Source organism: Dendronephthya gigantea, unplaced genomic scaffold (assembly GCF_004324835.1).
Source record: "Dendronephthya gigantea isolate DGI-Jeju-01 unplaced genomic scaffold, DenGig_1.0 000093F, whole genome shotgun sequence".
Taxonomy (NCBI): Eukaryota; Metazoa; Cnidaria; class Anthozoa; order Malacalcyonacea; family Nephtheidae; genus Dendronephthya; species Dendronephthya gigantea.
Window position 1 is genome coordinate 1,284 of NW_021163103.1, and position 22,322 is coordinate 23,605.

At 37.1% G+C, this 22,322-nt stretch overlaps 2 protein-coding genes across 2 annotated transcripts in view; both read left to right on the plus strand.

Annotated features, from left to right (window-relative positions):
* The first annotated feature begins 363 nt into the window (after window positions 1–363).
* LOC114533567 lies at window positions 364–14,606 on the plus strand. The gene is made up of 21 exons (XM_028555105.1): window positions 364–1,188; window positions 2,211–2,298; window positions 2,839–3,238; window positions 4,047–4,276; window positions 5,176–5,376; window positions 6,065–6,346; window positions 6,658–6,777; window positions 7,007–7,174; window positions 7,475–7,651; window positions 7,752–8,000; window positions 8,369–8,620; window positions 8,928–9,149; window positions 9,459–9,695; window positions 9,876–9,944; window positions 10,083–10,244; window positions 10,519–10,562; window positions 11,017–11,126; window positions 11,452–11,787; window positions 11,871–11,992; window positions 12,988–13,303; window positions 13,562–14,606. Exons 2-21 carry the CDS (start codon window positions 2,250–2,252, stop codon window positions 13,731–13,733), a joined length of 3,918 nt encoding a protein of 1,305 aa, XP_028410906.1. The 5' UTR covers window positions 364–1,188; window positions 2,211–2,249; the 3' UTR covers window positions 13,734–14,606.
* A 693-nt stretch (window positions 14,607–15,299) lies between these two features.
* The window catches only part of LOC114533678, a 38,351-nt gene continuing 31,328 nt past the window's right edge, over window positions 15,300–22,322 (plus strand). Inside the window, exons 1-3 of the mRNA XM_028555271.1 lie at window positions 15,300–15,373; window positions 15,435–15,527; window positions 17,017–17,416. Of these exons, the coding sequence (XP_028411072.1) occupies window positions 15,479–15,527; window positions 17,017–17,416 (449 nt within the window). The 5' untranslated portion in view covers window positions 15,300–15,373; window positions 15,435–15,478. The remainder of the gene's footprint in view (window positions 15,374–15,434; window positions 15,528–17,016; window positions 17,417–22,322) is intronic.

Genomic DNA, 22,322 nt, shown 5'->3' on the forward strand with positions numbered 1-22,322 from the left:
GATCGGTATCCATCGAGAGCGAGGGCAAATTGCTGGTAGATATCTCATCACCATGAGCACTTGAAACATTGTCTGATGATGTTTTCAGAAAGATGCTACCGGCACGTTTGCTTCCACTTGTGGAAACTGAAAGCACGCGCAGTTTAACGGGTTTAAAACGTTTTGGTTTATTCACACTACCACTTCGAGTTCGCTTGGGCGCCATGTTGATGTTGTCTTCGCGGGCAAATGCCCGTTGTGGGTTGCTCAGGTTGCAACTCAGTGACGCTATCGAGCGCTGTTCTAAATTTTAGAATATACGCTCTATAGCGTTTTAGAATAGGTGAAACGGGTGTGGCCGCAGAAGTGTTCTGGTAAGAATTTGAATACTGATGCTTGGGGTTATAAAATCATGTATAATTATATACGATTACAATATTCACCTTCATCTTTGTTCCTAATCCAACCGCGTGCCTTCCTAACACCACCCTATTTTTTATGAAATAAATTGTTGTTGAAAGCATAAAAAAATACAAGTATCCCAACAAACAAAATTTAGAAAAATAAAAAATTCTTGCAGGAAGCAACGAAACTGATTGCTTTGAAGTCATTATTTTTTCGGAAACAAGAAAATAAATCAAGCGATTCTATAATTGTTTCACCAAATAAACAATAATAGCTAGCCAATGGCAAGCATGTATCTTGGTTCGACCTGAATCATTAAGACTATCGGATATCAAAGTTGGATTGAGCTATCAACGACAACAACACTTCTTAATATTTCTCATTCCTTAGCGTGGTTAGACAAAATAATTTTAAATGAAATTTATGCATGCAATTAACATTTTGTGAAAACAAGTCTGAACACGTTTTTATACGCATTTAGTGTGAGTTTAGCGGTCAATTTCGAAACAGAAAGAATAGACATATATATACATAATATCTACTCTATTCAAGATTTAAAGAATAACAATTTGATGTTTGTTATTTTCAAATATATTTTAATAAAGCATTCACTGTCTCAGTTTGGCGGGGGGTCACGTTCCATTGCATATTTATGCTGTTTCGCAAGTCACAATTATATTTATTTTTATTCTAATCAGGTCCTTTATCTTAGATTGAAGTCAAATTTAAGCACTTTATAAACTGAAGTGCGTTGCTGTATATATGTTGATTGAGTAAAAAGTTTCGAGCGTTGCCAAGTTGAAGGTAAGTAAAATAAGTTCACTATTCCTACAATTGTACAATATAACTTACTAACTGTCCATGAGCATCTGATTGTACATATATACTATACTCCATATATAGTCTTAAAGTCGGAGCACGACATATATATATCTACTCTTAAATTCCATAGCTCCCTATAATATATTATATTTATAGATATTTTGTTGATAGAACTATACTTTATGCTGTATTCTTAGTTGTATGAAAATATCTCGTGTATATCTTTTAACAAACGGAGCAGCTTGTATATAATTATACTAGCTATACTTATAGTTTATTGAAATTTCCTTCTTCGCACAGACCTTCTTGATTTTTTGATGAACTAAATAAGAATAAAAAAAATTAACCCCACGAAAGAAAATATAATTAAGAGTTTTCCTCTTTTTTTTCATCAACGAATTTATTTCACCAACAAAGTCAATAAATTGAATTTCTTTATGCGGAAGTAGCTATGTTTGGATGACGTTTTCTTGTATCTGTTGTTAGTTGTTAGTGTGGACGTAAATGCAAAAAAAGTGTGTCAAGGCGTATTGCTGACTGTCTCCAACAATTCCAAGTATGACAGAGCTTAGCCTTATACTGTTTCTGTCAGGAGTACAGGGCTGGCTTGTGAAAATACTTTCAATTCAAATCACCCAATATAATTATGACAATTACCATACACTAAGCTCTTGAAAATATTTTCATCCGTTGTTTAAAAACCAGTTTTAAGTTCATGTTGTTCACATCTCCCAAGATCTTGCCTTACGTCTTCAATTAAATCTACTATAGGAGCTCTTAGCAAACTCATTGACAGATTACTCACTGTAATATATATCATATTAGTAAACTTCCAGCAGTTAATACAGTGAAAATTGTCGTGGGAATTCAAAAAACGGGCTTACTTCTTTAGATTATTACTGAAATAGCCGTTATTAGGTTTTAGAAAAGCAACAGGAAGTTATAATATTGCAGATAAATCAATAATTTTAATTTATCGGCGAACAATTCTGTCTCAATTTTAGACAGTTGACAAGATATCGCGTTCACGAATTTGTCACAAAATGTTGGGTTTGGTTGTATGCCTGGCGATGTTTACCAGCTCTTCCGCAGGTAAAATGAAATCATTTTGGCTTTTTTTATTTTTATTTCCTGCTGTCGTGGGCGTACCAACATAGACATAGTACCATCACAAAGAGCACCATGCAGCCTTTCTTGTCGTTTGCTGCCGCCATTCTCTCTTCTGTGTGATGGACTCCTGCTGGTCGCTTGTGACTACGTCGCGCCAGCGCATACGTTGCCTGTCCTGATAAGGTGTCCAGAAAAGAAGACGGCGTGGTAAATCTGGATATGATCCGTGTATGCTCAAGGTGGCTGGCCACCTTACCTTTCCATAGCAAATTAAGGAGACTGCTCAAAATTAACTGACTATCCAACTAATCGTAATGAATGACCCCATTAATATTTAGTACCTAGCTAGGAAACACGATAAGAACTTACAAATATCTGCTTTTTACTTCGATCGATAACACTTCGACAAGTACACGATGGATAACACTTTACTCATAAAGAATTATGGTCAGAGCATTTGCCCATTGCCCATATAAGATCGAGTCTTAAAGTCTTAAAGCTAATTCCCTTTTTTTTAAATAGAATTTTTGATGTTTGCTGACGCTGGCGCAGGCAAAATCTACCAAATTTCACTGGACAGCGTTGATGTAAAACCAACTGCACTTCCATTTGATGAAAACACCAAAATTACCCGCCCCGTGGCGTTGGAATATGACTGGGTTGAAGATCGTGTGTACTGGACGGATGCCACCCTTAGAATCATCTGTAGAGCATTCAGAAATGGAACAGGATTCGAGGTGTTGTTCAATGATATTGGTGCGGCAGATGGTCTGACCATAGATCCTGCTGGTCGCCAGTTATATTGGACCAGCACAACCAACAATACTGTTGAAACTTCTAAGCTGGATGGGTCGTTTAGGAGGACTTTAGTCCGGTGGAATTTAGATAGACCACGGGATATTATTGTGGATCCAATTGATGGGTAAGTTTTAATAGAATCGAAATTGTTTAGCATCGGAATAACCTTTGGTTTTAGTTGAATTTTTACTTTATTATTCTGTTGTCTCGTATCTTTGACGTTAACTCAAACCTGCAGAAAATTTTGTTTGTAAAGGTATTTTCATTTTCAGCTTTTCAGCCTGTATATATAGAGCAACCCCTCCAAATTCCAAAATGGCTGCTTTTATGTAATTTTGATTAACTAAACCTTTACTAAATGTTGGATGATAGCTTATTAAGAAGAAGAGACAAGGAATATTGAAGGATAATTAACTTGTTCTTGCTCTCCGGGGTCCACGTATTTACTTTTCCGTACAGTCCAGTCACCACTAGCTCAGTGAAATTCACGTAGACTGTTTGATCACTTTGATTTGTAAAGGCACAGTTCTTGGTGTAAGAATAACTTAATCTCACTTGAGAGAGGCTGATTCATATACCATCTTTACCATAATGAACAATTTGATTGTTTATAGCCGGATGAAGGCTAAAGAAGAAATAGTGGCGTGAGTGAGAATATAGGAATTTAAGGGTGGAGTGAAAAATAATGAAAAAGCGAAAGGTTATAGGTAAAACTTCCTGAAATCAAACATGAACTGTACAATGTATTAAGTCACCATCTATCAAGTGATTCACATTGAAGAATAGTCTACACGACCCATTATAATGCTTGACGATGTGTGGCTGCCTACATACGTTTTACGTTTTTCTAGCCCCGCGCGGGTCCCCAAAACTCTGGCGGTCTGGCTACGCCACTGGAATACAAGCTAAACTCCACAACCGTTTTTCTTTAGTTATATGTACTGGACTGATTGGGGAAAGTTTCCAAGAATCGAACGTGCCTACATGAACGGAGAAAACAGAATGGATCTGGTAAACACTACTCTTCGTTGGCCAAATGGTCTCACCATTGATCATGTTTATAATAAGTTGTATTGGGTCGATGCTTATGAAGAAAATATTGAAGCAATGGACCTCGCCACGCTCGAAAGAAAGGTTGTGTTGAACAAGAGAAACTTAGTGGGTAAGTAAACATTTTTTAGTTTAATTTAGTTTGTAGGTACGCCACGTACTTATTTAACACTGCATATAGTTTTCGGTCCGTTAACCATGCATGCAAATCACGACTATATATATATATATATAACGTGATATTTAAGAGACGTGTAGATGTGTATTCAGGTAATTGCACTGATAAAGGCCCGGGTTAACGGACCGAAAGCTTTGCAGTATTAAATACTTACGTGGTGTACCTAAAGGCTAAATTACTTATCGACTGTCACATGCAAATATACAAGATAATTATTTTTTTAGTTTGTCCAACATTATATTGGTAACTCCGAAGAGCTTTCCTTAATTGATGTCCTCGTTCCCAATTGCTTTCCGTTAGATATGCATCAGCTAACCCTCTTTTTAAAGCAAATGAACAATATTATTTCATGTACTAACTGTGTCAAACGAAGAGCGTAATTATTTTCACCGTTCCTCACTTTAATCACGAAGCACGGACGCGCATTATTAGAAGCGTTGAATGTTTATTGTTTAGGTTTATTAAAAAATGACATTTTCGATCGACAAGAAGTCCTTGACGATGTCGGAAAATGAAGCGGAGACAACCTCAGGCAATAGAAAAATTCATAATCTGTTAAAATATTGAAATATATCAGGAAAGACAAAATTTTACTAAAATTATGTTCTATAACACTCTTAGATTTCCTTTGTCTGAGGTTACTTATACGCAAAATTCTTTGTCTATCGGAAAATAATGAAATAAATCCCCGGTTCATAGAAGCTATTGTGAATCAAGGCTAAATCTTCGAACGGAAGTTGATTTATTTTATTAATGTTTGTTGTATGTCAGTTCCTTTTTCTCTTCTTTGTTTTTTCGATGAATTATCCTTACTTACATAATATGATTTTCAGATGGTAAATTGAGACCACTCAAAACCGAAGTGAACCATCCCTATGGCTTGACATCGTTATACGATCATCTGTACTGGACAGACTGGAATACTGACTCGGTATATCGTGGTGACGTAAATACTGCGGCAAACATAGTAACAATGGCTAGTAACTTGAGCAAACCAATGGATATACATGCATATAGTTCCATACCAAAACAACGTAAGTGTCAAGACGGTCTATTATCATTTATAGACCTGGAGCGAGGGGAATTCGACGAAATATTACCCCCAAGGGAAGATATATCCCGAGGGCTTCGCCTGAGGGATATATCTTCCCGAGGGGGTAATATTTCGTCGAATTCCCCGAGCGGAAGGTCTATAAATTATATATTATATCGAAACAACGTGTAGGCAGCGCAAAAGCTGGGTGAAATGGCTTCTTTTGCCTCCATTTTGAAATTGTTGACAACCTCGAGTCGTGTGCGAGGCATCCACGCGTGGTACACGCAAACTCGAATACCCAGCTGCAGCGGGGTATTCGACTTTTATAGCATAATGTGAAAAAAATCGATGGAACTCCATGATTAATTTACTGATCACGTGGTACAAATCGAGCTTTCTGATTGGATGATTTACAGTTGAGATATAATATTTGTACTTATTACACTATTACTCGTGCACCATGGTATTCGTGCATGGCGATTGTCGATTAATTGAAGGCAACTTTCACTATTAAATGTACCCCGTGTACCTCAAACTGATGAGCTACCCAAGCAATTACACTTGATAGAAGTGAACTATGTATTTTATAACCAATCAGAATGTGCGTACTATAAATGTTATATTATAATATTCAGTGTAAACTGTGCAAAAAAGATAACTGATTTATCTTAAATTCTCATTTTCAGAAAAACGACTACACTACACATTTTCGTTCCCACAACATGGCAGCAAATTTATATGCATCTCATCTCGATCATGTCCTGTTATCAATGCACCTCCATCATGTCCGCCAGGATACTCACATGTGCGAGAGAACTTAAAATGTGGGTTGAATTGTCGAGATATCGTGGGTTACACGTGGCGATGCCCGTGCAATGACTGGATGTCGTGTGCTGTAAAAGAAAGATACTTGTCGGGCTGTCCTTATGGTTATTACAGCAGTTTCAGGGTTCGAGAGTGTGTCCAAGGTTTGTTTATACAATGCATGAAAATATGGTGGATACCTTACGAACTTGCAAACAACGCATGTATTTGTCACCTGTATAATTTGTTTCTTGCTCCAACCTTTCTTATTGATTCCTCTGATCTGTCAGTCGGACATCTGAAAATGTTTCACCGGTTGAAAAAGGGCCCGCTTTGTATTGCAAGAGCGAAATACAACTATAGTTGGAAAGTGTTAACTATATAGCAGAATTATGGGTGATAATTAGTTGCTAAGGGTTATACGAGAAACACAACCGGTAATTTTTCTTTTTTGTGATAATTCAATTTTCGTCAGATGTAAAAGCTGGACGCTGTCCTTATGGTGGAGGCAACGGGAAGTCGTGTGTCAGTGACTCAGATTGCTCGAATAATGATAAATGTTGTGACTCGAAGTGTGCAACACCAGCAACAATAGGTACGTCTTCTTCTTGTTTTACCGTATTTCCAGACTAGAGACAGGTACCCCATGCATGCACACACTTTGTAAGTTCGCACGTAGTCGCAGTCATTAGGACTAGCAAGGAACATTTAGACGATTTACTGACCAAGCATTCGGTTGGAATCATCGCCAACTGACTATATTATCTTCCTTTAACTTGGAACCTCGAGTCACTGAACAACGTTCATTTCATTAATTTTTCCAGCCGCTCATCCATGCCAGACAAACAACGGTGGTTGTGACCAGCTGTGTTTCGGGATTCCTGGTGGACACAAATGTGGTTGTAGAAATGGTTATTACTATAATGAAACTCAATCTAAGTGTATTTCCTCCACAAGACCTCCAATAAAACCACCGACTCCTCCTCCTAGACGTGAGTAGTAGTTCTAACGATTTCACTAAAACTTATTTGCTTTAATTTTTAAATAAGTTATATTTACTAAATTTCTGGTATTACAAAGGCCGATAAACTAAGTCCGCCGAATTATATTGCTTTTAAATTGGCTATAAACAAGTTGGAATGTTCGCCCATGAACCCAACTCCTTGTTTTCCCCTTGAATAAACTGAGCACAAGCGCCTGGGAACATGGCAAGTCCAGTATAATTTCTAGCGTGTAAGCTCACCTCATTTTCCCTAAAATTCAAACTGCAATGGAATATTGATTAATTTTAGCTTGTAAGCCACATCCAGCACCAGGAAATGGCTCAGTGATTTGTGAAACTGTAAATGGACAAGTTCCTGAATATAAAGAGTGTAATTTCTCGTGTGATCCAGGATATGATTTGGTTGGTCTGAGATGGAATAAATGCATTAGTGGTAAATGGATTGATAAAACACCGAAATGTGAACGTAAGTGTACTAGCTAAGTGAATTAACTGTATATACTCAGAGACATTTTTGACAATTCAACAATATCCTTACTGCATGTACTTCAACTTTGTAATTTCAGTCGGAACTAAGCCCCCAAATTGTCCAAATGACACAACGTTTCCAACAAAGCAAGGAAAAGATTATGCAACTGTTAATTGGAAAGTTCCCACGGCAACAGACAAAGATGGGACAAGTCTCCCTGTTAAAATCTATCCAAGTTACTACACCCCTCCGGCAAAACTCAGTATTGGGAGGCATTCGATTCGCGTCAGTGCGACAGACAAAGATGGACACGTTCTTGGTTGCTCCTTCTTTATAACAGTTGAAGGTTTGTTGGGTCTGCAGAGCAGAGGCAGACATATATCTTTGGCAGTGTCCAGCAACGTTATCATATGTGCACCGAGATAGTTCACAGGGGCCAGTTGTATCAAGCCCGTTTAGCTTAAACGGCGTATAAGTCAAATTTAAATAACACTTTTGCATCTCTTTTAAATGAGTCGACTTGAATATTATGCACTGAATATGTAGTTGTAATCAGTATCTTTGTATTATGGTCAAAAACATTTAGTTCGCTTGAATAAACGATAGACTTGCTTTCTATTTTGGACTTAACCACTGTTTAAGCTAAACGGGCTTGATACAAGCGTCCCCTGAACTGTATTTTTAGCACGTTTTCTCCTGATTATTATTTTTTAGATCGTGAACCCCCGTCATTTGGTTCAACCTGTCCGTCCGACATTGAACTATACACAGATCATGACGACAGTATCCACCTGCCTTCCTCCTTCAAAAAACCAAAAGCTACAGATAATGTCAAACCACCTTCTGTTCACAGATCAGGCTTTCCCTCTGACTCCTTCTTTCCTATTGGCACAACAGTGGTCAAATATACTGCAACAGACGATGCTGGATTAACTGCAACGTGTACTTTTAGTGTCATTGTTGTTAGTAAGTAACTTATTTTACATCAATTCAGTCAAAGATGTTCATTCTAAAGGGCCGAAACAAACCGTAAAAGGTCCGGCAACGCGACGCGAATTTTCAGCTTTTAGCAGCATATAGCTAAATCATATTCTAGAAGCAAAATTTGGAATCGGATGAACGCTAAGCAGTCGAAATGTATTATTATTACGTAATCTAACAGAATTTATGATGATGGTTAAAGTTATACTTTTAAAAAATAAAAACTTGCGGCGTTGCCAAATCGCGTCCTTCCTGCATTTGCGGGCTTTAAGACATCTTCAATTTTCTTCAGACGTGTGTAGTGGTGTCACGTGTACTTACGGCGCAAAATGTCTTTTGGACCAAACAACAAAATCCTCACATCTGTGTGCCTGCAGTACTTCCTGCCCGCAGTATTATGACCCTGTTTGCGGGTCGGACGGTCAGGACTACAACAATGAATGTCTTCTAAATGTCACCGTTTGCACGTTACGTAGAACAATCACGGTCGTGAAAAAAGGAAAGTGTGAGAAAGGTAATATCTTTATATAATATTTGTCAATGAACATTGTTGTAAGTTTATATGACACAAATTGACTCTGCAACGCAGGGCCCCTGTCAACAAGTTAAGAATCCGCCCTCCCTTGTTGGCTAACTCATTACCATATTGCACGTTTTAGAGCGGGTTGCGTTAAAAATAAAAAATTACCGGTTTTCATATCGGTGTGCATTATTCTTCATTTCTGTTCTCATTTAAGCTGGTGATGGTAAAAAGGCCTCAAGATACATAGAGCAGAGCACTGAATATTTATCGCTTATCTCATTTTATTTTTTAATATTTTAGTCAGTATAGGCTGTGATGACCTCAATTCAAATGCAAAATCTTTCACCAGCTCGAGCACAATGCAATGTCAAGACAAGGATAATTCCGTGCAGTGTGAAATCAAATGTAAAAGTGGATATAATGCAGTTTTCAACGATTTCTTGAAGTTACAATGTTATGAGAAGCAGTGGATAAGAGGAAACAACGCTGGGACATATGTCGTACTTGCGGACGTGAATAGTCCTCCGACATGCTACAGTAAGTTTTTGACTTTTTACATGAAACTGAACTAAAGCAGTGTAAATAAAAAACCTTGAGTTGGAAAAATAAGGAATACTGATCATAAAAACATGCATCAATCATTTTGAGTGTACCGTTGGGTAATTCTTAAAATTTATCCTTTAACGCTTTAACTTATTATAATTAAAAACTTTTTAGAACCGACGCCAAAACAATCCGATTCTCCGTATTGTCCTTCTGGTTCGGCGATATACAAAGATGTCTGCGGTAATTAAAATGCTTATTGCATGAATACTAAACTTTCGTCTGTAAAACTATGTCATCTGCCTCTTTTCTACACATTCCCATTCTTCCAAATTTTTCTTCGCCTGTCTTATAATAAATTTTCTAATATCATCTCTTCAGTGGAATGTCCACGAGGCAGTTATCTCGATCAAAGCAAAACAAAGTGTGAACCATGTCCAGTGACTGAGTATCAAGATTCAGCAGGACAAACTTCTTGCAAGAAATGTGAATCCCCCAAGACGTCAACTACAACAGGAGCTGAGAATTGTTTCTTTGATTATAGTAAGCTTATAATTGTATATAATTATATGCTTCATAGTATTTCATGAAAAATATGTAAAAACATATTTTGTGAGGTTTGTTTCGTCCTTTTATAACGAGTTTCTAATGGCATATTCTGTGAATGACAACAGCAGATACTATAACTTTGCTTACACTAAATTACAGTTCAACTGGGAAACAAATCATTTCAAAGAGCATTTTATTTTCGCTACTTAGCTATATTTACATTGCCCAACTGAGTTAATTATAATTTTTGTGGTGCTGTTTGTTTTAGGAAATTCTGTTGTTACGATGAAGTTTGATGTGAAAATATCAGAAGTATGTATATTATTAAGAATATTGTGCACCATTTATCCAATAGGCATAACCCTTTTGTCGGATGCAGTTATGTAATTTAGTTTCTTGTTATAATTTCTCGGTTGATTGTAGGACAATCTATCACATTTTTGTGAGTGCTGCTTTATTTAAAATTTTTAAAGTTTTTTTTACCGATGGTCAATATAGGAATGAAGGTTTTACTACACTCTTATTGTAATATAAAAATGACGCTTTATGGTGTGGAAATGGTAAATTTATGATGTAATCCCAATAGACAGTCCATTATTAGTTGAAATAGCTCGGAGTAAAATGTTTATTTTATGAATGGTTTCTTCAACTGAGTGGATTTCTAACAGTCATCAAAAGAACTAGTACATGTAGCAAACCTTTGAATAAATACTGGTTTTAGCATTTATGTTTTGCTCTAAAGTGTTTTAAATTATTTTAATTATAGGTTTCGAAAGATAAGATTCGCAGTATTATCTCTAAAGCCCTGACAAAGGTTTGCAACAGTAGCAAAACTGTATCATCATCAACATGCTCTTACGAAAAAACGACGAAAAGGTATTCAACATGCGCATTATTACATATAGCTATATACAGTCAGTGGATATTACAGTCGGATTGTCCAGCCTGCTTCAGCTTGACTTGGAGCTATATATGCACATAAAATAATTTACAGTCTGTGGTTTAATGTCTGGACTTAAAACTAACCCACTTTACAGTTGCAAACATGACTGCTCTAGTTAAGATATTATAATTTTCTGTGTTTGTGTAATCCAATTGACATCAAACGAGCTTCCAACAACAGTCCTCTGAAAGATGGCTCTGGCCTTGGCGGTTTGAACATTGCACAATATTAACTAAATAATTTTTCTTTTCTTTGCAGACGAAAAAAACGTGAGAGTGAAGCGTACGAATTTAAAGCTGAACATGTTATTATTGTGAATATGAAAGAAAAAGACCAGAAAACAGAAGTCGAATTTTTACTTCTTGATCCAAAACCAGGATCACATCTACCTGAAGCTTTCACGACCCAAAATCTCAAAACTTTGACAAAAGAAATACCGGGAAAAGATCTCGTATATCCAGTCAGTGATAATATAAAGGCCTCTACTCAAGAGAAGACCTCAAAAACCCCAATAATCGCCGGTTCTATTACTGCTGTTATTCTACTACTTGTATTTTCTATGTGGATGTATAGACGTCACAAGAGTAGAAAAAGGTGATTATGTTTACTCGAAAAATTAAAAGCGCCTTACCAAGGTGTGTTCACCACCGATCTCCACTGAAACCATCTTTTTTCAGCCCCATTCCTCCGGGACAGTCTCGCGAAGGAAGAACGCCGACCAGTCAGCCGAAAAATATCTATGACCCATACCACATCTATGAAAACCCTGATGATCTTCAACTCGGCTCTGTTAAACCAGGTGAGTTTAGAAAAGCGAATGAATTTTGTTTTGAATTGAATATTTATTTACGATAATCACGCGGGTTTCTGATTGGCTCGATCCGAGCTCACTTGTTCGCTGTTGTCATCTTTTATCGAGCTCAGTTGTTGCTCCGAACTCATCCGGCGTGTTCGAGATTTTTACGATGGCAAATCATTCAGCATTGGAAAATGTTTCCGTAGAATATGTGTCGGCATCTTCTCTTTCCCAAATAACGGAGTATTTAAGAGTATTTTAGCTCTAATTCAGTTATTCACACCTAAGTTTGTCTGCATACGTTGTGCATCGTGCGACTGAAAATGTTCGTTTTTTGAACAAGGAATTGTGTATTACAAATTCCACAATGCGTAACTTTCTAGACGTTTTTCACCGAAATGACAGAGATAAAAACTAAACATATACTTTGCTAACTCACCTTGCTACACTAGGGAAGTTCGGGAAACTTCGAGCCTCTCTCAGTGCTTAACTCCTGGACACATCTCCCGTATGTATTATAGGTTTAATAATTATGTAATTGGCCTGAATTTAATCATGCGATTGGTCAAAGTCAATCACGTGGTTTCTTGTTGCATGCCTGGCCACAGATCATGGGAATCATAATTTATTCGCAATAACCCATGAAAATTATGGTTTATTCAAAAATGACAGCCTGCAACGAGGCTTGGATCTTCAATGCAGCAATCAATAAACTCAGATTGTATATTAAAAATGTTGGAGACTTTATGTTTGTGTTTTGTTTGCAAATAAACACACTTGTTGACCATACAATGAACACGAAATTTCAATATTGCACTCGGCCGGCCTACAGTCTCTAACCCTTAAATACAATATTCTTTCGATATAAATGCCCTAAATTCAATATTTCCATTCATCCATGCGTCTAGGATATAGTTAGAGTGGAATTTTTTAATTTTTTTACAATTGTAAATGAAACTATAGTTTTCGATCGAACTAAAACTGCAACTTTACTACAGAGAAGAATTCGTCAGGAGTTTATGCTAGAAATCAAATCATATCTTCACCATTCTACGAAAGTTCTCCAGTACACCAGCCCACCAGCGAGAATGCGTCTTCTCATGCCTACGAACTCCCGGTTACTGACCTGGATGGTGGATTGTACGTGTCCAAAGGTGCAGTGGTTAATCTGAACACCCGAAAGCAAACTGGGATCACAAACGAAAAATCCTCCAGGACGGCAAAAACCTCGACTCGAAGGTCACGACCTAATTTCTACGATATTCCTACAATAAACTCATCACAACGCATCCCTCATCCCCAGTATCATTTGAGGTGAGTCGATGTTCAAACATTTGGGTTGTTGCGGTAGTTAAGTCAGTCTGCTGTAATATTGTGTCGCCATCAATATGTTTAGTTTCTTTTAATGCAGTTTCACCTCACGTTAGAAGGGCACATTAAGCCTCTTTTATCATTTTAACTCCCCATTGTTTGTCCAATAGGAGATTATTCTTAAATATTACCTAAACTCTATAACTACAGTTTAACATACCTATTTATTTGAAGTAAATTTTCGTTACGTCCCCTACCTAGTTCACAGCCTTCTTCAACATCAGATTACGTTATTGCAAATCCAGCACCGTTCTTCATCACACCAAACGCCCCTCGGAGGTCGAGTGGGAATGTTGTCGTGACCGCTGGCCACCAAGGACGCTCTGTGTACCAAAAGGTTGGTGACGCCACGAGAGGACAAACTGAAACCTAGGAAGGTCATATGACGCATTCCAGCGATCTGGTTGGATATTTAACGTTGATATACAATATACAATGTGCATATATAAAATGCTAGCACATGAAATAATTATTATATCGTACAATTAGCGCCTTGTATTTCAACCTTAAAAAAGACATTTTTTAAGAAATATACCGGAGCAGAAACAATGTACTCTGCCTCTAGAAACGTTGTTTCTATGATATGTAAAAATCAATATATGCAGTGCACCAGGTCCTCCTAGTATAAGCGATCTATAGCTACGACTCTGAACACCCTCATATTCGTTTAACTGCATTACGACCATGAACAAAAGTGCAACTTTAGAAAAGAGTTTTGCTGCATCTCTTGCCAGTTTCCATTGTAAAAATGGTTCCTGACATAATCGTTTTATTATTAACTTTGCCAGGTTAATATTTTCTGAATTATTATCATGTTCAATTTGCTCATCATTTATAGTCATTTTTGTAAAACATTAAAATTAACGAAGGTAGATTAAATTCTCGTTGTCGTTGTTGCAATCAAATCTAGTGTAACATCAGGCTTTTTACGTTTGACATCATTGTGATAAAGGGATCCGTTTGGGAAAGCGATAACTTTACCCAACCTCTATCACCAAGTCTTAACCCTTCGCGCGCAATTCATAATTTCTATACAAAATTTGGACTTTGTACGGCGTTATTTTTTCACTTGTTTTTTTATGATTTCGCAACCGAACTTTCCAACCCTACTAATCTAGCTGTACTGATTAATTTCAGTTTTAAATTTAGTTTACAGGAGGAATGGTCTATTGCGACGCCGATGATTATGAAGCTCCTGGCGAGGCACACAAGAGTCGTGTGATATCAAATTATGCTGCCAGATTGCTTTATGTGAATGAAATGTTATATTGTTAGCATAAATTATAAAATGGCCAAATATTTTTAAGAAAGCGACCTAGAATACCGCGGAGCTCAGAAATTTAGGAAAAACGACAAAAACAAGTCAAGCGATGCTGCAATTGTTTAACCAAACAAAGAATTTATTCGCACCCCCACCAATAGTTATGGCAAGCATGTTTGCTTCTCTTGTATAATATAAATATGTTTATAAATATGTTTCGATATGACACAGAATAAAAACCTGATTCTCTTAATATTTCCATGAATTAAGACAAACAAGATGATGGCATTAAAACTCAACAAGTTATAAATTATAATAACCATCCAAGTTTGCCAATGGCAATGGCGATAGCTACTTTTTTGTTTACCGCAAATTGACACAATGAGTTTTCATCAAATAGACGCCGATAACAATCGACGCACAGCATTTGGAAAGTAAAGTGTGAGAAAGTAAAGTTTAAGCATTATTAAGGTGAGCTCTCTTGGTTTGGAATGCTACAAACGGAAAAAATCTACATATTAAATGTATTTGAATAATTTGATTTAAAAAAATGAATAACTTGATGTTGATGGAAATAACAATTAGTACAATATTTCAGCGGGGGGTGGCAGATGGGTGGGGAGCACGTATAATTGCAAATTTGTGCTGTTTCGCTTTCACAACCATTTTATTGTTGTAATTAAGGTACGCAACTCAACCATCCACCTGACACTACAGTATATTTTAAAGTTCTGGCAAAGCACCAGCCAGCAGTAAGTTGTATAATACTGATTTTTTGTATAGATAGCGACAACAATTCTATTTCAATTTCAGATTGCTGACATTTGAGAAATAAAGACGTTTGAAATTTTCATAAAATGTTGGGTCTGGCTGTGTGTCTGATGATGTTTACCAGCTCTACCGCAGGTAAGGCAAAATTATGAAAAGCAAGTTGTATTCAGTCGTGTAAATCCATTTCGCTGGAACTAAATTACATGAAATTTGGTGGGTTGATATATTGAAACTAGTACGGGCATCAAAATCTGAAAGCTTTGTGACAAAATCACATGAAGGGAGGTTGCAACAACTGTGTTTTTTTAACTGTCTTGTAACGTTTTCAAAATCATGGATTAAAACAATGGCATTGAATTTAAATATGTTTCGGTTACTTTGGACGAATTATGTATTATCTCAAATTTCATCAGCAATAATAGTATATATATAACAACTCAGACCCAGGCAGAATACAGTTGGTCGAATGAAATATGTGACGACGGAAGTAACTAGGACACCCCATATTTTCACCCTTACATTTGTCCCCTGACAAATGTAAAACGTACGTCAACTCAAGATATAAGCTTTGGAAAACCCCCGATAATTTTGCAATGATATTTACTTCGATTTTATTGTCGTATCAAAGTCGTGAAATTCCCCATAGTCAAGCTATATACATGCAGTTTGAACTATTTCCATAGCTCAATTACGATGCTACCAGTTAACTGGTAAAAAACTGGAACGCTAACTATAGTTCAGCGTAATACTATGTAAATTTCGAGTTGTTATGATTATTCATTTATTTTGAAATTTATTGTTTTTACATTCAATGATCACCAGAATATTAGCATAGCGGAACAAATGGTCAGGCTGGCTACGCTACTGTTTGATTAAGTCGCGACTTGAGTAAGACACGAGCTGTCCGTTTATACGCGAACCAGATTATAGACACGTCTTGTGTAAGACGCGAACAAACATTTTGTATCGGTTTATTATACGACGAGGTCGCGTCGGTCTTATTTAGGTCGCGACTTATTTCCCCACGTTTAAATGGCCGTAATCTAATAAGATCATTATTATCCTTGTGTCATTTGACCAGAAACATCGAGAAACCTTTCATCTTTAATTTTTCCATGCAGTAATACAAATCCACGCGTACATTCGGGAACTTAGAAGCAAGTAATTATACCAAAAATAACATATTGAGTATTCCAAGATATAGATAAAAACAACATAAACACGAGTTGTTCAAAATCATGCGCTCAGACTTACTGACGTCAACAGCTGCAAAAATGCACGTTATTAAACTGGAGTTATATTTCTGTAAATATAACGTTTGACCGTTAAGGTTTAACAGATTTAAGATGACCGACAGTTCCGATCGTTACTTTCCGTGAAATCTTTTCTTGGAAAAATCATTTTAAATCTAAAAAATACATGAATATTTGAAGGTTTTTTTCATAGCTAACGCTACCAGTGAGAAGAATTATATCAGCTTATTGAGCTTAACGATATACAAGTTGTATCTATATATACCACACTAAAACCATATATACCACACTAAAACCAAACAATTATCATACTATACCCATACCATACCAATACTGTACTCAAACCATGCACTCTTTGAAATGTTTTAAAGAATTTGTGATGTTTGCTGACTATGGCACAGGCAAGATCTACCAAATTTCATTGGACAGCGTTGATGTAAAACCAACTGCAATTCCATTTGATGAAAACACCAAAATGTTGAGCCCCGTGGCGTTGGATTATGACTGGGTTGAAGATCGTGTGTACTGGACGGATGAAATCCTTCAAATCATCTGTAGAGCATTCAGAAATGGAACAGGATTCGAGGTGTTGATCAATGATTTTGGTGCGGCAGATGGTCTGACCATAGATCCTGCTGGTCGCCAGTTATATTGGACCAGCACAACAAACAATACTGTTGAAACTTCTAAGCTGGATGGTTCGTTTAGGAGGACTTTAGTCCGGTGGAATTTAGATAGACCACGGGATATTATTGTGGATCCAATTGATGGGTAAGTTCTAAATTCTAAAAAAAATGAACGTATGTTACCTTGGATTTGAATGAGTCGGATTATCACTTCAGCATTTTATTTTCTTATTTCCTTTTTTGTAATTTAAACTGGGCTGTAATTAAAAAATGAGTGACGTATAAACCTGCACCACCTGAACTTCAATACATACATGAACAGCAGCATTTTTGATGGAATTATCTACTACTTTTAAATTTCAATTGCAAGCAACTACCCATTTCTTCAGTTATATGTACTGGACTGATTGGGGAAAGTTCCCAAGAATCGAGCGTGCCTACATGAACGGAGAAAACAGAATGGACCTGGTAAACCACACTGTTCCCTGGCCAAATGGTCTCACCATTGATCATGTTTATAATAAGTTGTATTGGGTCGATGTTTTTGAAGAAAATATTGAAGCAATGGACCTCGACACGCTCGAACGAAAGGTTATCTTGAACCAGAAAATATTATTGGGTAAATTTAATTTGACACGTTTTAATTTGTCGGGGGCTTTTTCTCTTTCTCTTTTTGTGATTAATTATCATTGATATTTCAATACAATGATTTTCAGGCAGTTTCCTCTTTGGACTTAAAACCGAAGTGAACCACCCCTATGGTCTGACGATGTTAAATGATCATCTGTACTGGACAGACTGGAATACTGACTCGGTATATCGTGGTGACGTGAACACCGGAGCAAACATAGTAAAAATGGCGAGTAACCTGAGCCTGCCAATGGATATACATGCGTATAGTTCCATACCGAAACAACGTAAGTGTTTGTAGGACATATGTAGGACATAATGTAGGACATATGAAGGACATGTGTAGGACATGCGTATGACATATGTAAGGACAGTGGGACATATGTAGGACGTACATATGTAGGACATATGTAGGACATATGTAGGACATATGTAGGACATATTTAAGACGTATGTAGGACATATGTAGGACGTATTTAAGACGTATGTAGGACATATGTAGGACGGCCTAGTGTAATCATAGGTTACCCGTAAATGTGTTTTATCATACCATTTATAATCTTTATATGGGTCTCTATATAATTATAAGTATAGTTATTTCATAAATTAGCGCTATAATAAAACACGGGACGGGGTAACTATAGCGAGGCTATTACTTATACAGTCATCATGCATATTATTCTTGTATGACGATCAAAGGCAACACAGAGAGCTCTCTCTTTTACTATATAAACACGCAATATAATAAATTATTACGGTACTTGATCAGTAGTTGATTAAACTAAGTCACTCCTCACATTGCGCTATCACAACTTAATTTGACTTTGATAATCACCTGCAGAATCTTCTCGTTTTAGAAAAACAGTTGAATGTTTATTTTTCAGAAAAACGACTACACTACACATTTTCGTTCCCACAACGTGGCAGCAATTTCACCTGCATCTCATCTCTATCATGTCCTGTTATCAATGCACCTCCATCATGTCCGCCAGGATACTCACATGTGCGAGAGAACTCAAAATGTGGGTTGAATTGTCGAGATATCGTGGGTTACACGTGGCGATGCCCGTGCAATGACTGGATGTCGTGTGCTGTGAAAGAAAGATACTTGTGGGGCTGTGGTTATGGTTATTACAGCAGTTTCAGGGTTCGAGAGTGTGTCCAAGGTTTGTTTACAATGTATTGTTATCTCAACAATTTTAAAACCTCGATCTATTTCACATCGTTAACGTGTAGTACAAGCTCTCGAACTTACTTATACCCTACAGCTGACATAGTTAGAGAGGATTTAGTCCTCCTCCCAACTTTCCTTTTGCTTAATTTTTAATATCTATACATGTGATAATGTGATATAATCTGCTCGGAGTTTAATATATAACTTATTAGGTGGTAAATACTAGTTGACGACGGGCAATTTTCTATTTTGCGATTTTTCAGATGTAAAAGCTGGACGCTGTCCTTATGGTGGAGGCAAAGGAACGTCGTGCGTCAGTGACTCAGATTGCCCGAGTAATGATAAATGTTGTGACTCGAAGTGTGCAACACCAGCAACAATAGGTATGTGCGCTACTTTTGCAGCCACACCCATGACCCATTGCAGTCATCGCACGTGATCGCAATGATAAGATCCAGTTAGGACCATTTTTGATGACTTCCAAGTCAAGGTTTTTCACCTCCTGAACGCCAATACAGTGAAGAAGTGCAGGTGACAGCCTTGACTTGGGAAATTGTGATTATTTGTTACAGCGATTTGTCACTGACGATTATCATAATTTACTATCTCAAATCTCTTAAACAACGATCATTTAATTTATCCAGCCGCTCATCCATGCCAGACAAACAACGGTGGTTGTGACCAGCTGTGTTTCGGGATTCCTGGTGGACACAAATGTGGTTGTAAAAATGGTTATTATTATAACGAAACTCAATCTAAGTGTGTTGCCTCTACAAGACCTCCAATAAGACCACCAACTCCGCCTGCTAGACGTAAGCAGTAATTTGTGCGGAAAATGCTTTTGTTATTGTAAAAGCATTTCTTTTTATTTATTGTTTTTATTCTGAATCACGCGATCTAGCTTCTTTAGCATTTTTTAATTTACTCTGAAGAGTTATAATAAACTTCATAGCTTGCAAGCTGCACCCAGCACCAGAAAATGGCGCAGTGACCTGTGAGACTGTAGATGGACAAGTTCCTGAATATAAAGAGTGTAATTTCTCATGTGATCCAGGATATGGCTTAGTTGGTTATAGTTTTAGTAAATGCATTAGTGGTGAATGGATTGATGAAGCACCAACATGTCAACGTAAGTGCATAAACTTTATATACATGCAGACATACTCCAAGACATTTTTGACAACTGAATAATATTGGTGACTGCGTGTATTGCCCACTTCTAGATTGGCATCAATTCTTAATTACTCTCTCTTGTTGTTCTGCTACGAATACATAAACCCCAATAATTTTCACATGCCGTGAATTTTTACATGCACTGTGCTAGTTTTGTAAGTAAAGGCTAAGAAAATGGCGCTAAATCTAAAGGCAATAGAAAACCATTTAACTTGTTGTACTTTTATCTTGGAATTTAAGACCTATTTAAGATGCCTATATTGAAAAAGCTCATGCACATACTTGAGTATGACAATACAAATTCTATTATTACTGATCAATGAGAAAGCTTTTTCTTGATGATTAGAAACATTCCAGGCAAAACACTGAAAAAATGAAGCTCTTATTCAAGTGCATGGAAATGCCTCTTTATGAAAAAGTTTTGAGAAGATAACGTTCGCCAACTTCGTTGAATGAGCTTTTAGAATACAGGCGTAAGGTTTCAAATTAAACTTAGTGATAGGCAGAGGGGAAGTTTCCGAATGAGCGTGGTCTCATATTGCAGTTCCCCCAATACAAATGTTGTTCCGACACGTGATTTTGAGGTATTAAGATGAGCAGATAACATGATCTTGGCTGTCGTATAATCACCACAACAATAGCATGTGCTTGTTTGTTGTCATAAAGACTTATTTCATTACCTCAAAATCATCTCACGCTTCGTTGTATCTCGGGTAACCGGGCTCATGTAAACAGCCCCTAAGATCTGTTGTTGGCCAAACGTAGTGTATTTCTATTTTTCTGAGTCAGAAAACAATGATATACATGAAATAATAACTGACTTTGTTTTCCTAAAAACTGACTTGATTATTAGAACTCTTTAATTTTAGCTATACCCCAACCTCCACGTATGCATTGTCCAAATGACACAACGTTTCCAACAAACCAAGGAAAAGATTATGCAACTGTTAATTGGAAAGTTCCCATGGCAACAGACAAGGATGGGACAAGTCTCCCTGTTCAAATCTATCCAAGTTACTACACCCCTCCGGCTAATCTCAATATTGGGAGGCATTCGATTCGCCTCAGTGCGACAGACAAAAATGGAGGATATGTTCAATGCTCTTTCTATATAACAGTCGAAGGTTAGCTCAGTGTATATTTTTAAAATCTACTGGATACTTTGTATATCTCTGACATTGTCCAGCGTTGTAATAACGGGCACTAAACTTATTCTAAAAATTGTGTTCTTAGTAAGTGTCCTCTTCAATATTCTTTTATAGATCGTGAACCCCCGTCATTTGGCTCAACCTGTCCGTCCAACATTCAACTATACACAGATAATGACGACAGCATTCGCCTGCCTTCTTCCTTCAAAGAACCAACAGCTACAGATAATGCCAAACCACCTTCTGTTCACAGTTCAGGCTTTCCCTCTGACTCCTTCTTTCATATTGGTACAACAGTGATCAAATATACTGCAACAGACGATGCTGGATTAACCGCAACCTGTACTTTTAGTGTTACTGTTGTTAGTAAGTATCTTATTTTAGATCAACTCAGTCAAAGATGTTTATTCTAAGACGTCTTCAATTTTCTTCAGACGTGTGCAGTGGTGTCACGTGTACTTACGGCGCAAAATGTCTTTTGGACCAAACAACAAAATCTTCACACCTGTGTGCCTGCAGTACTTCCTGTCCGCAGTATTCTGACCCTGTTTGCGGGTCGGACGGTCAGGACTATAACAATGAATGTCTTTTAAATGTCACCGTTTGCACGTCAAGTAAAACAATCACAGTCATGAAAAAAGGAAAATGTGAAAAAGGTATTTCACTTTTTATTCACATTAATATTTGGAATGATAACACAGGTTTGCAGCACTGCAACCTGCCTCTGTAGTTTAACTGGATAGAATGGGAACGGAAAATTCAGGAATCCGTTTCGAAAGATTGCAATCTAATTAGTAGACATAGAGATCAATTATTGAAAAGGAATTGAAATTGCATTTCACGCAACATTACTTCACGCGTTTCGCAACGCGGGCTACATGGCGCGTATTATGAACATTATTTACTTACTTAACCTGAGAATTACT

Excerpts from the sequence above, each read along its gene's own strand:
- LOC114533567 (XM_028555105.1), top strand. The coding sequence starts at position 2,250 with ATGTTGGGTTTGGTTGTATGCCTGGCGATGTTTACCAGCTCTTCCGCA. Across the intron at positions 2,299-2,838 it reads GTTTACCAGCTCTTCCGCAG|AATTTTTGATGTTTGCTGAC; the intron begins GTAAAATGAAAT and ends TTTTTTAAATAG. Across the intron at positions 6,778-7,006 it reads TGCAACACCAGCAACAATAG|CCGCTCATCCATGCCAGACA; the intron begins GTACGTCTTCTT and ends TAATTTTTCCAG.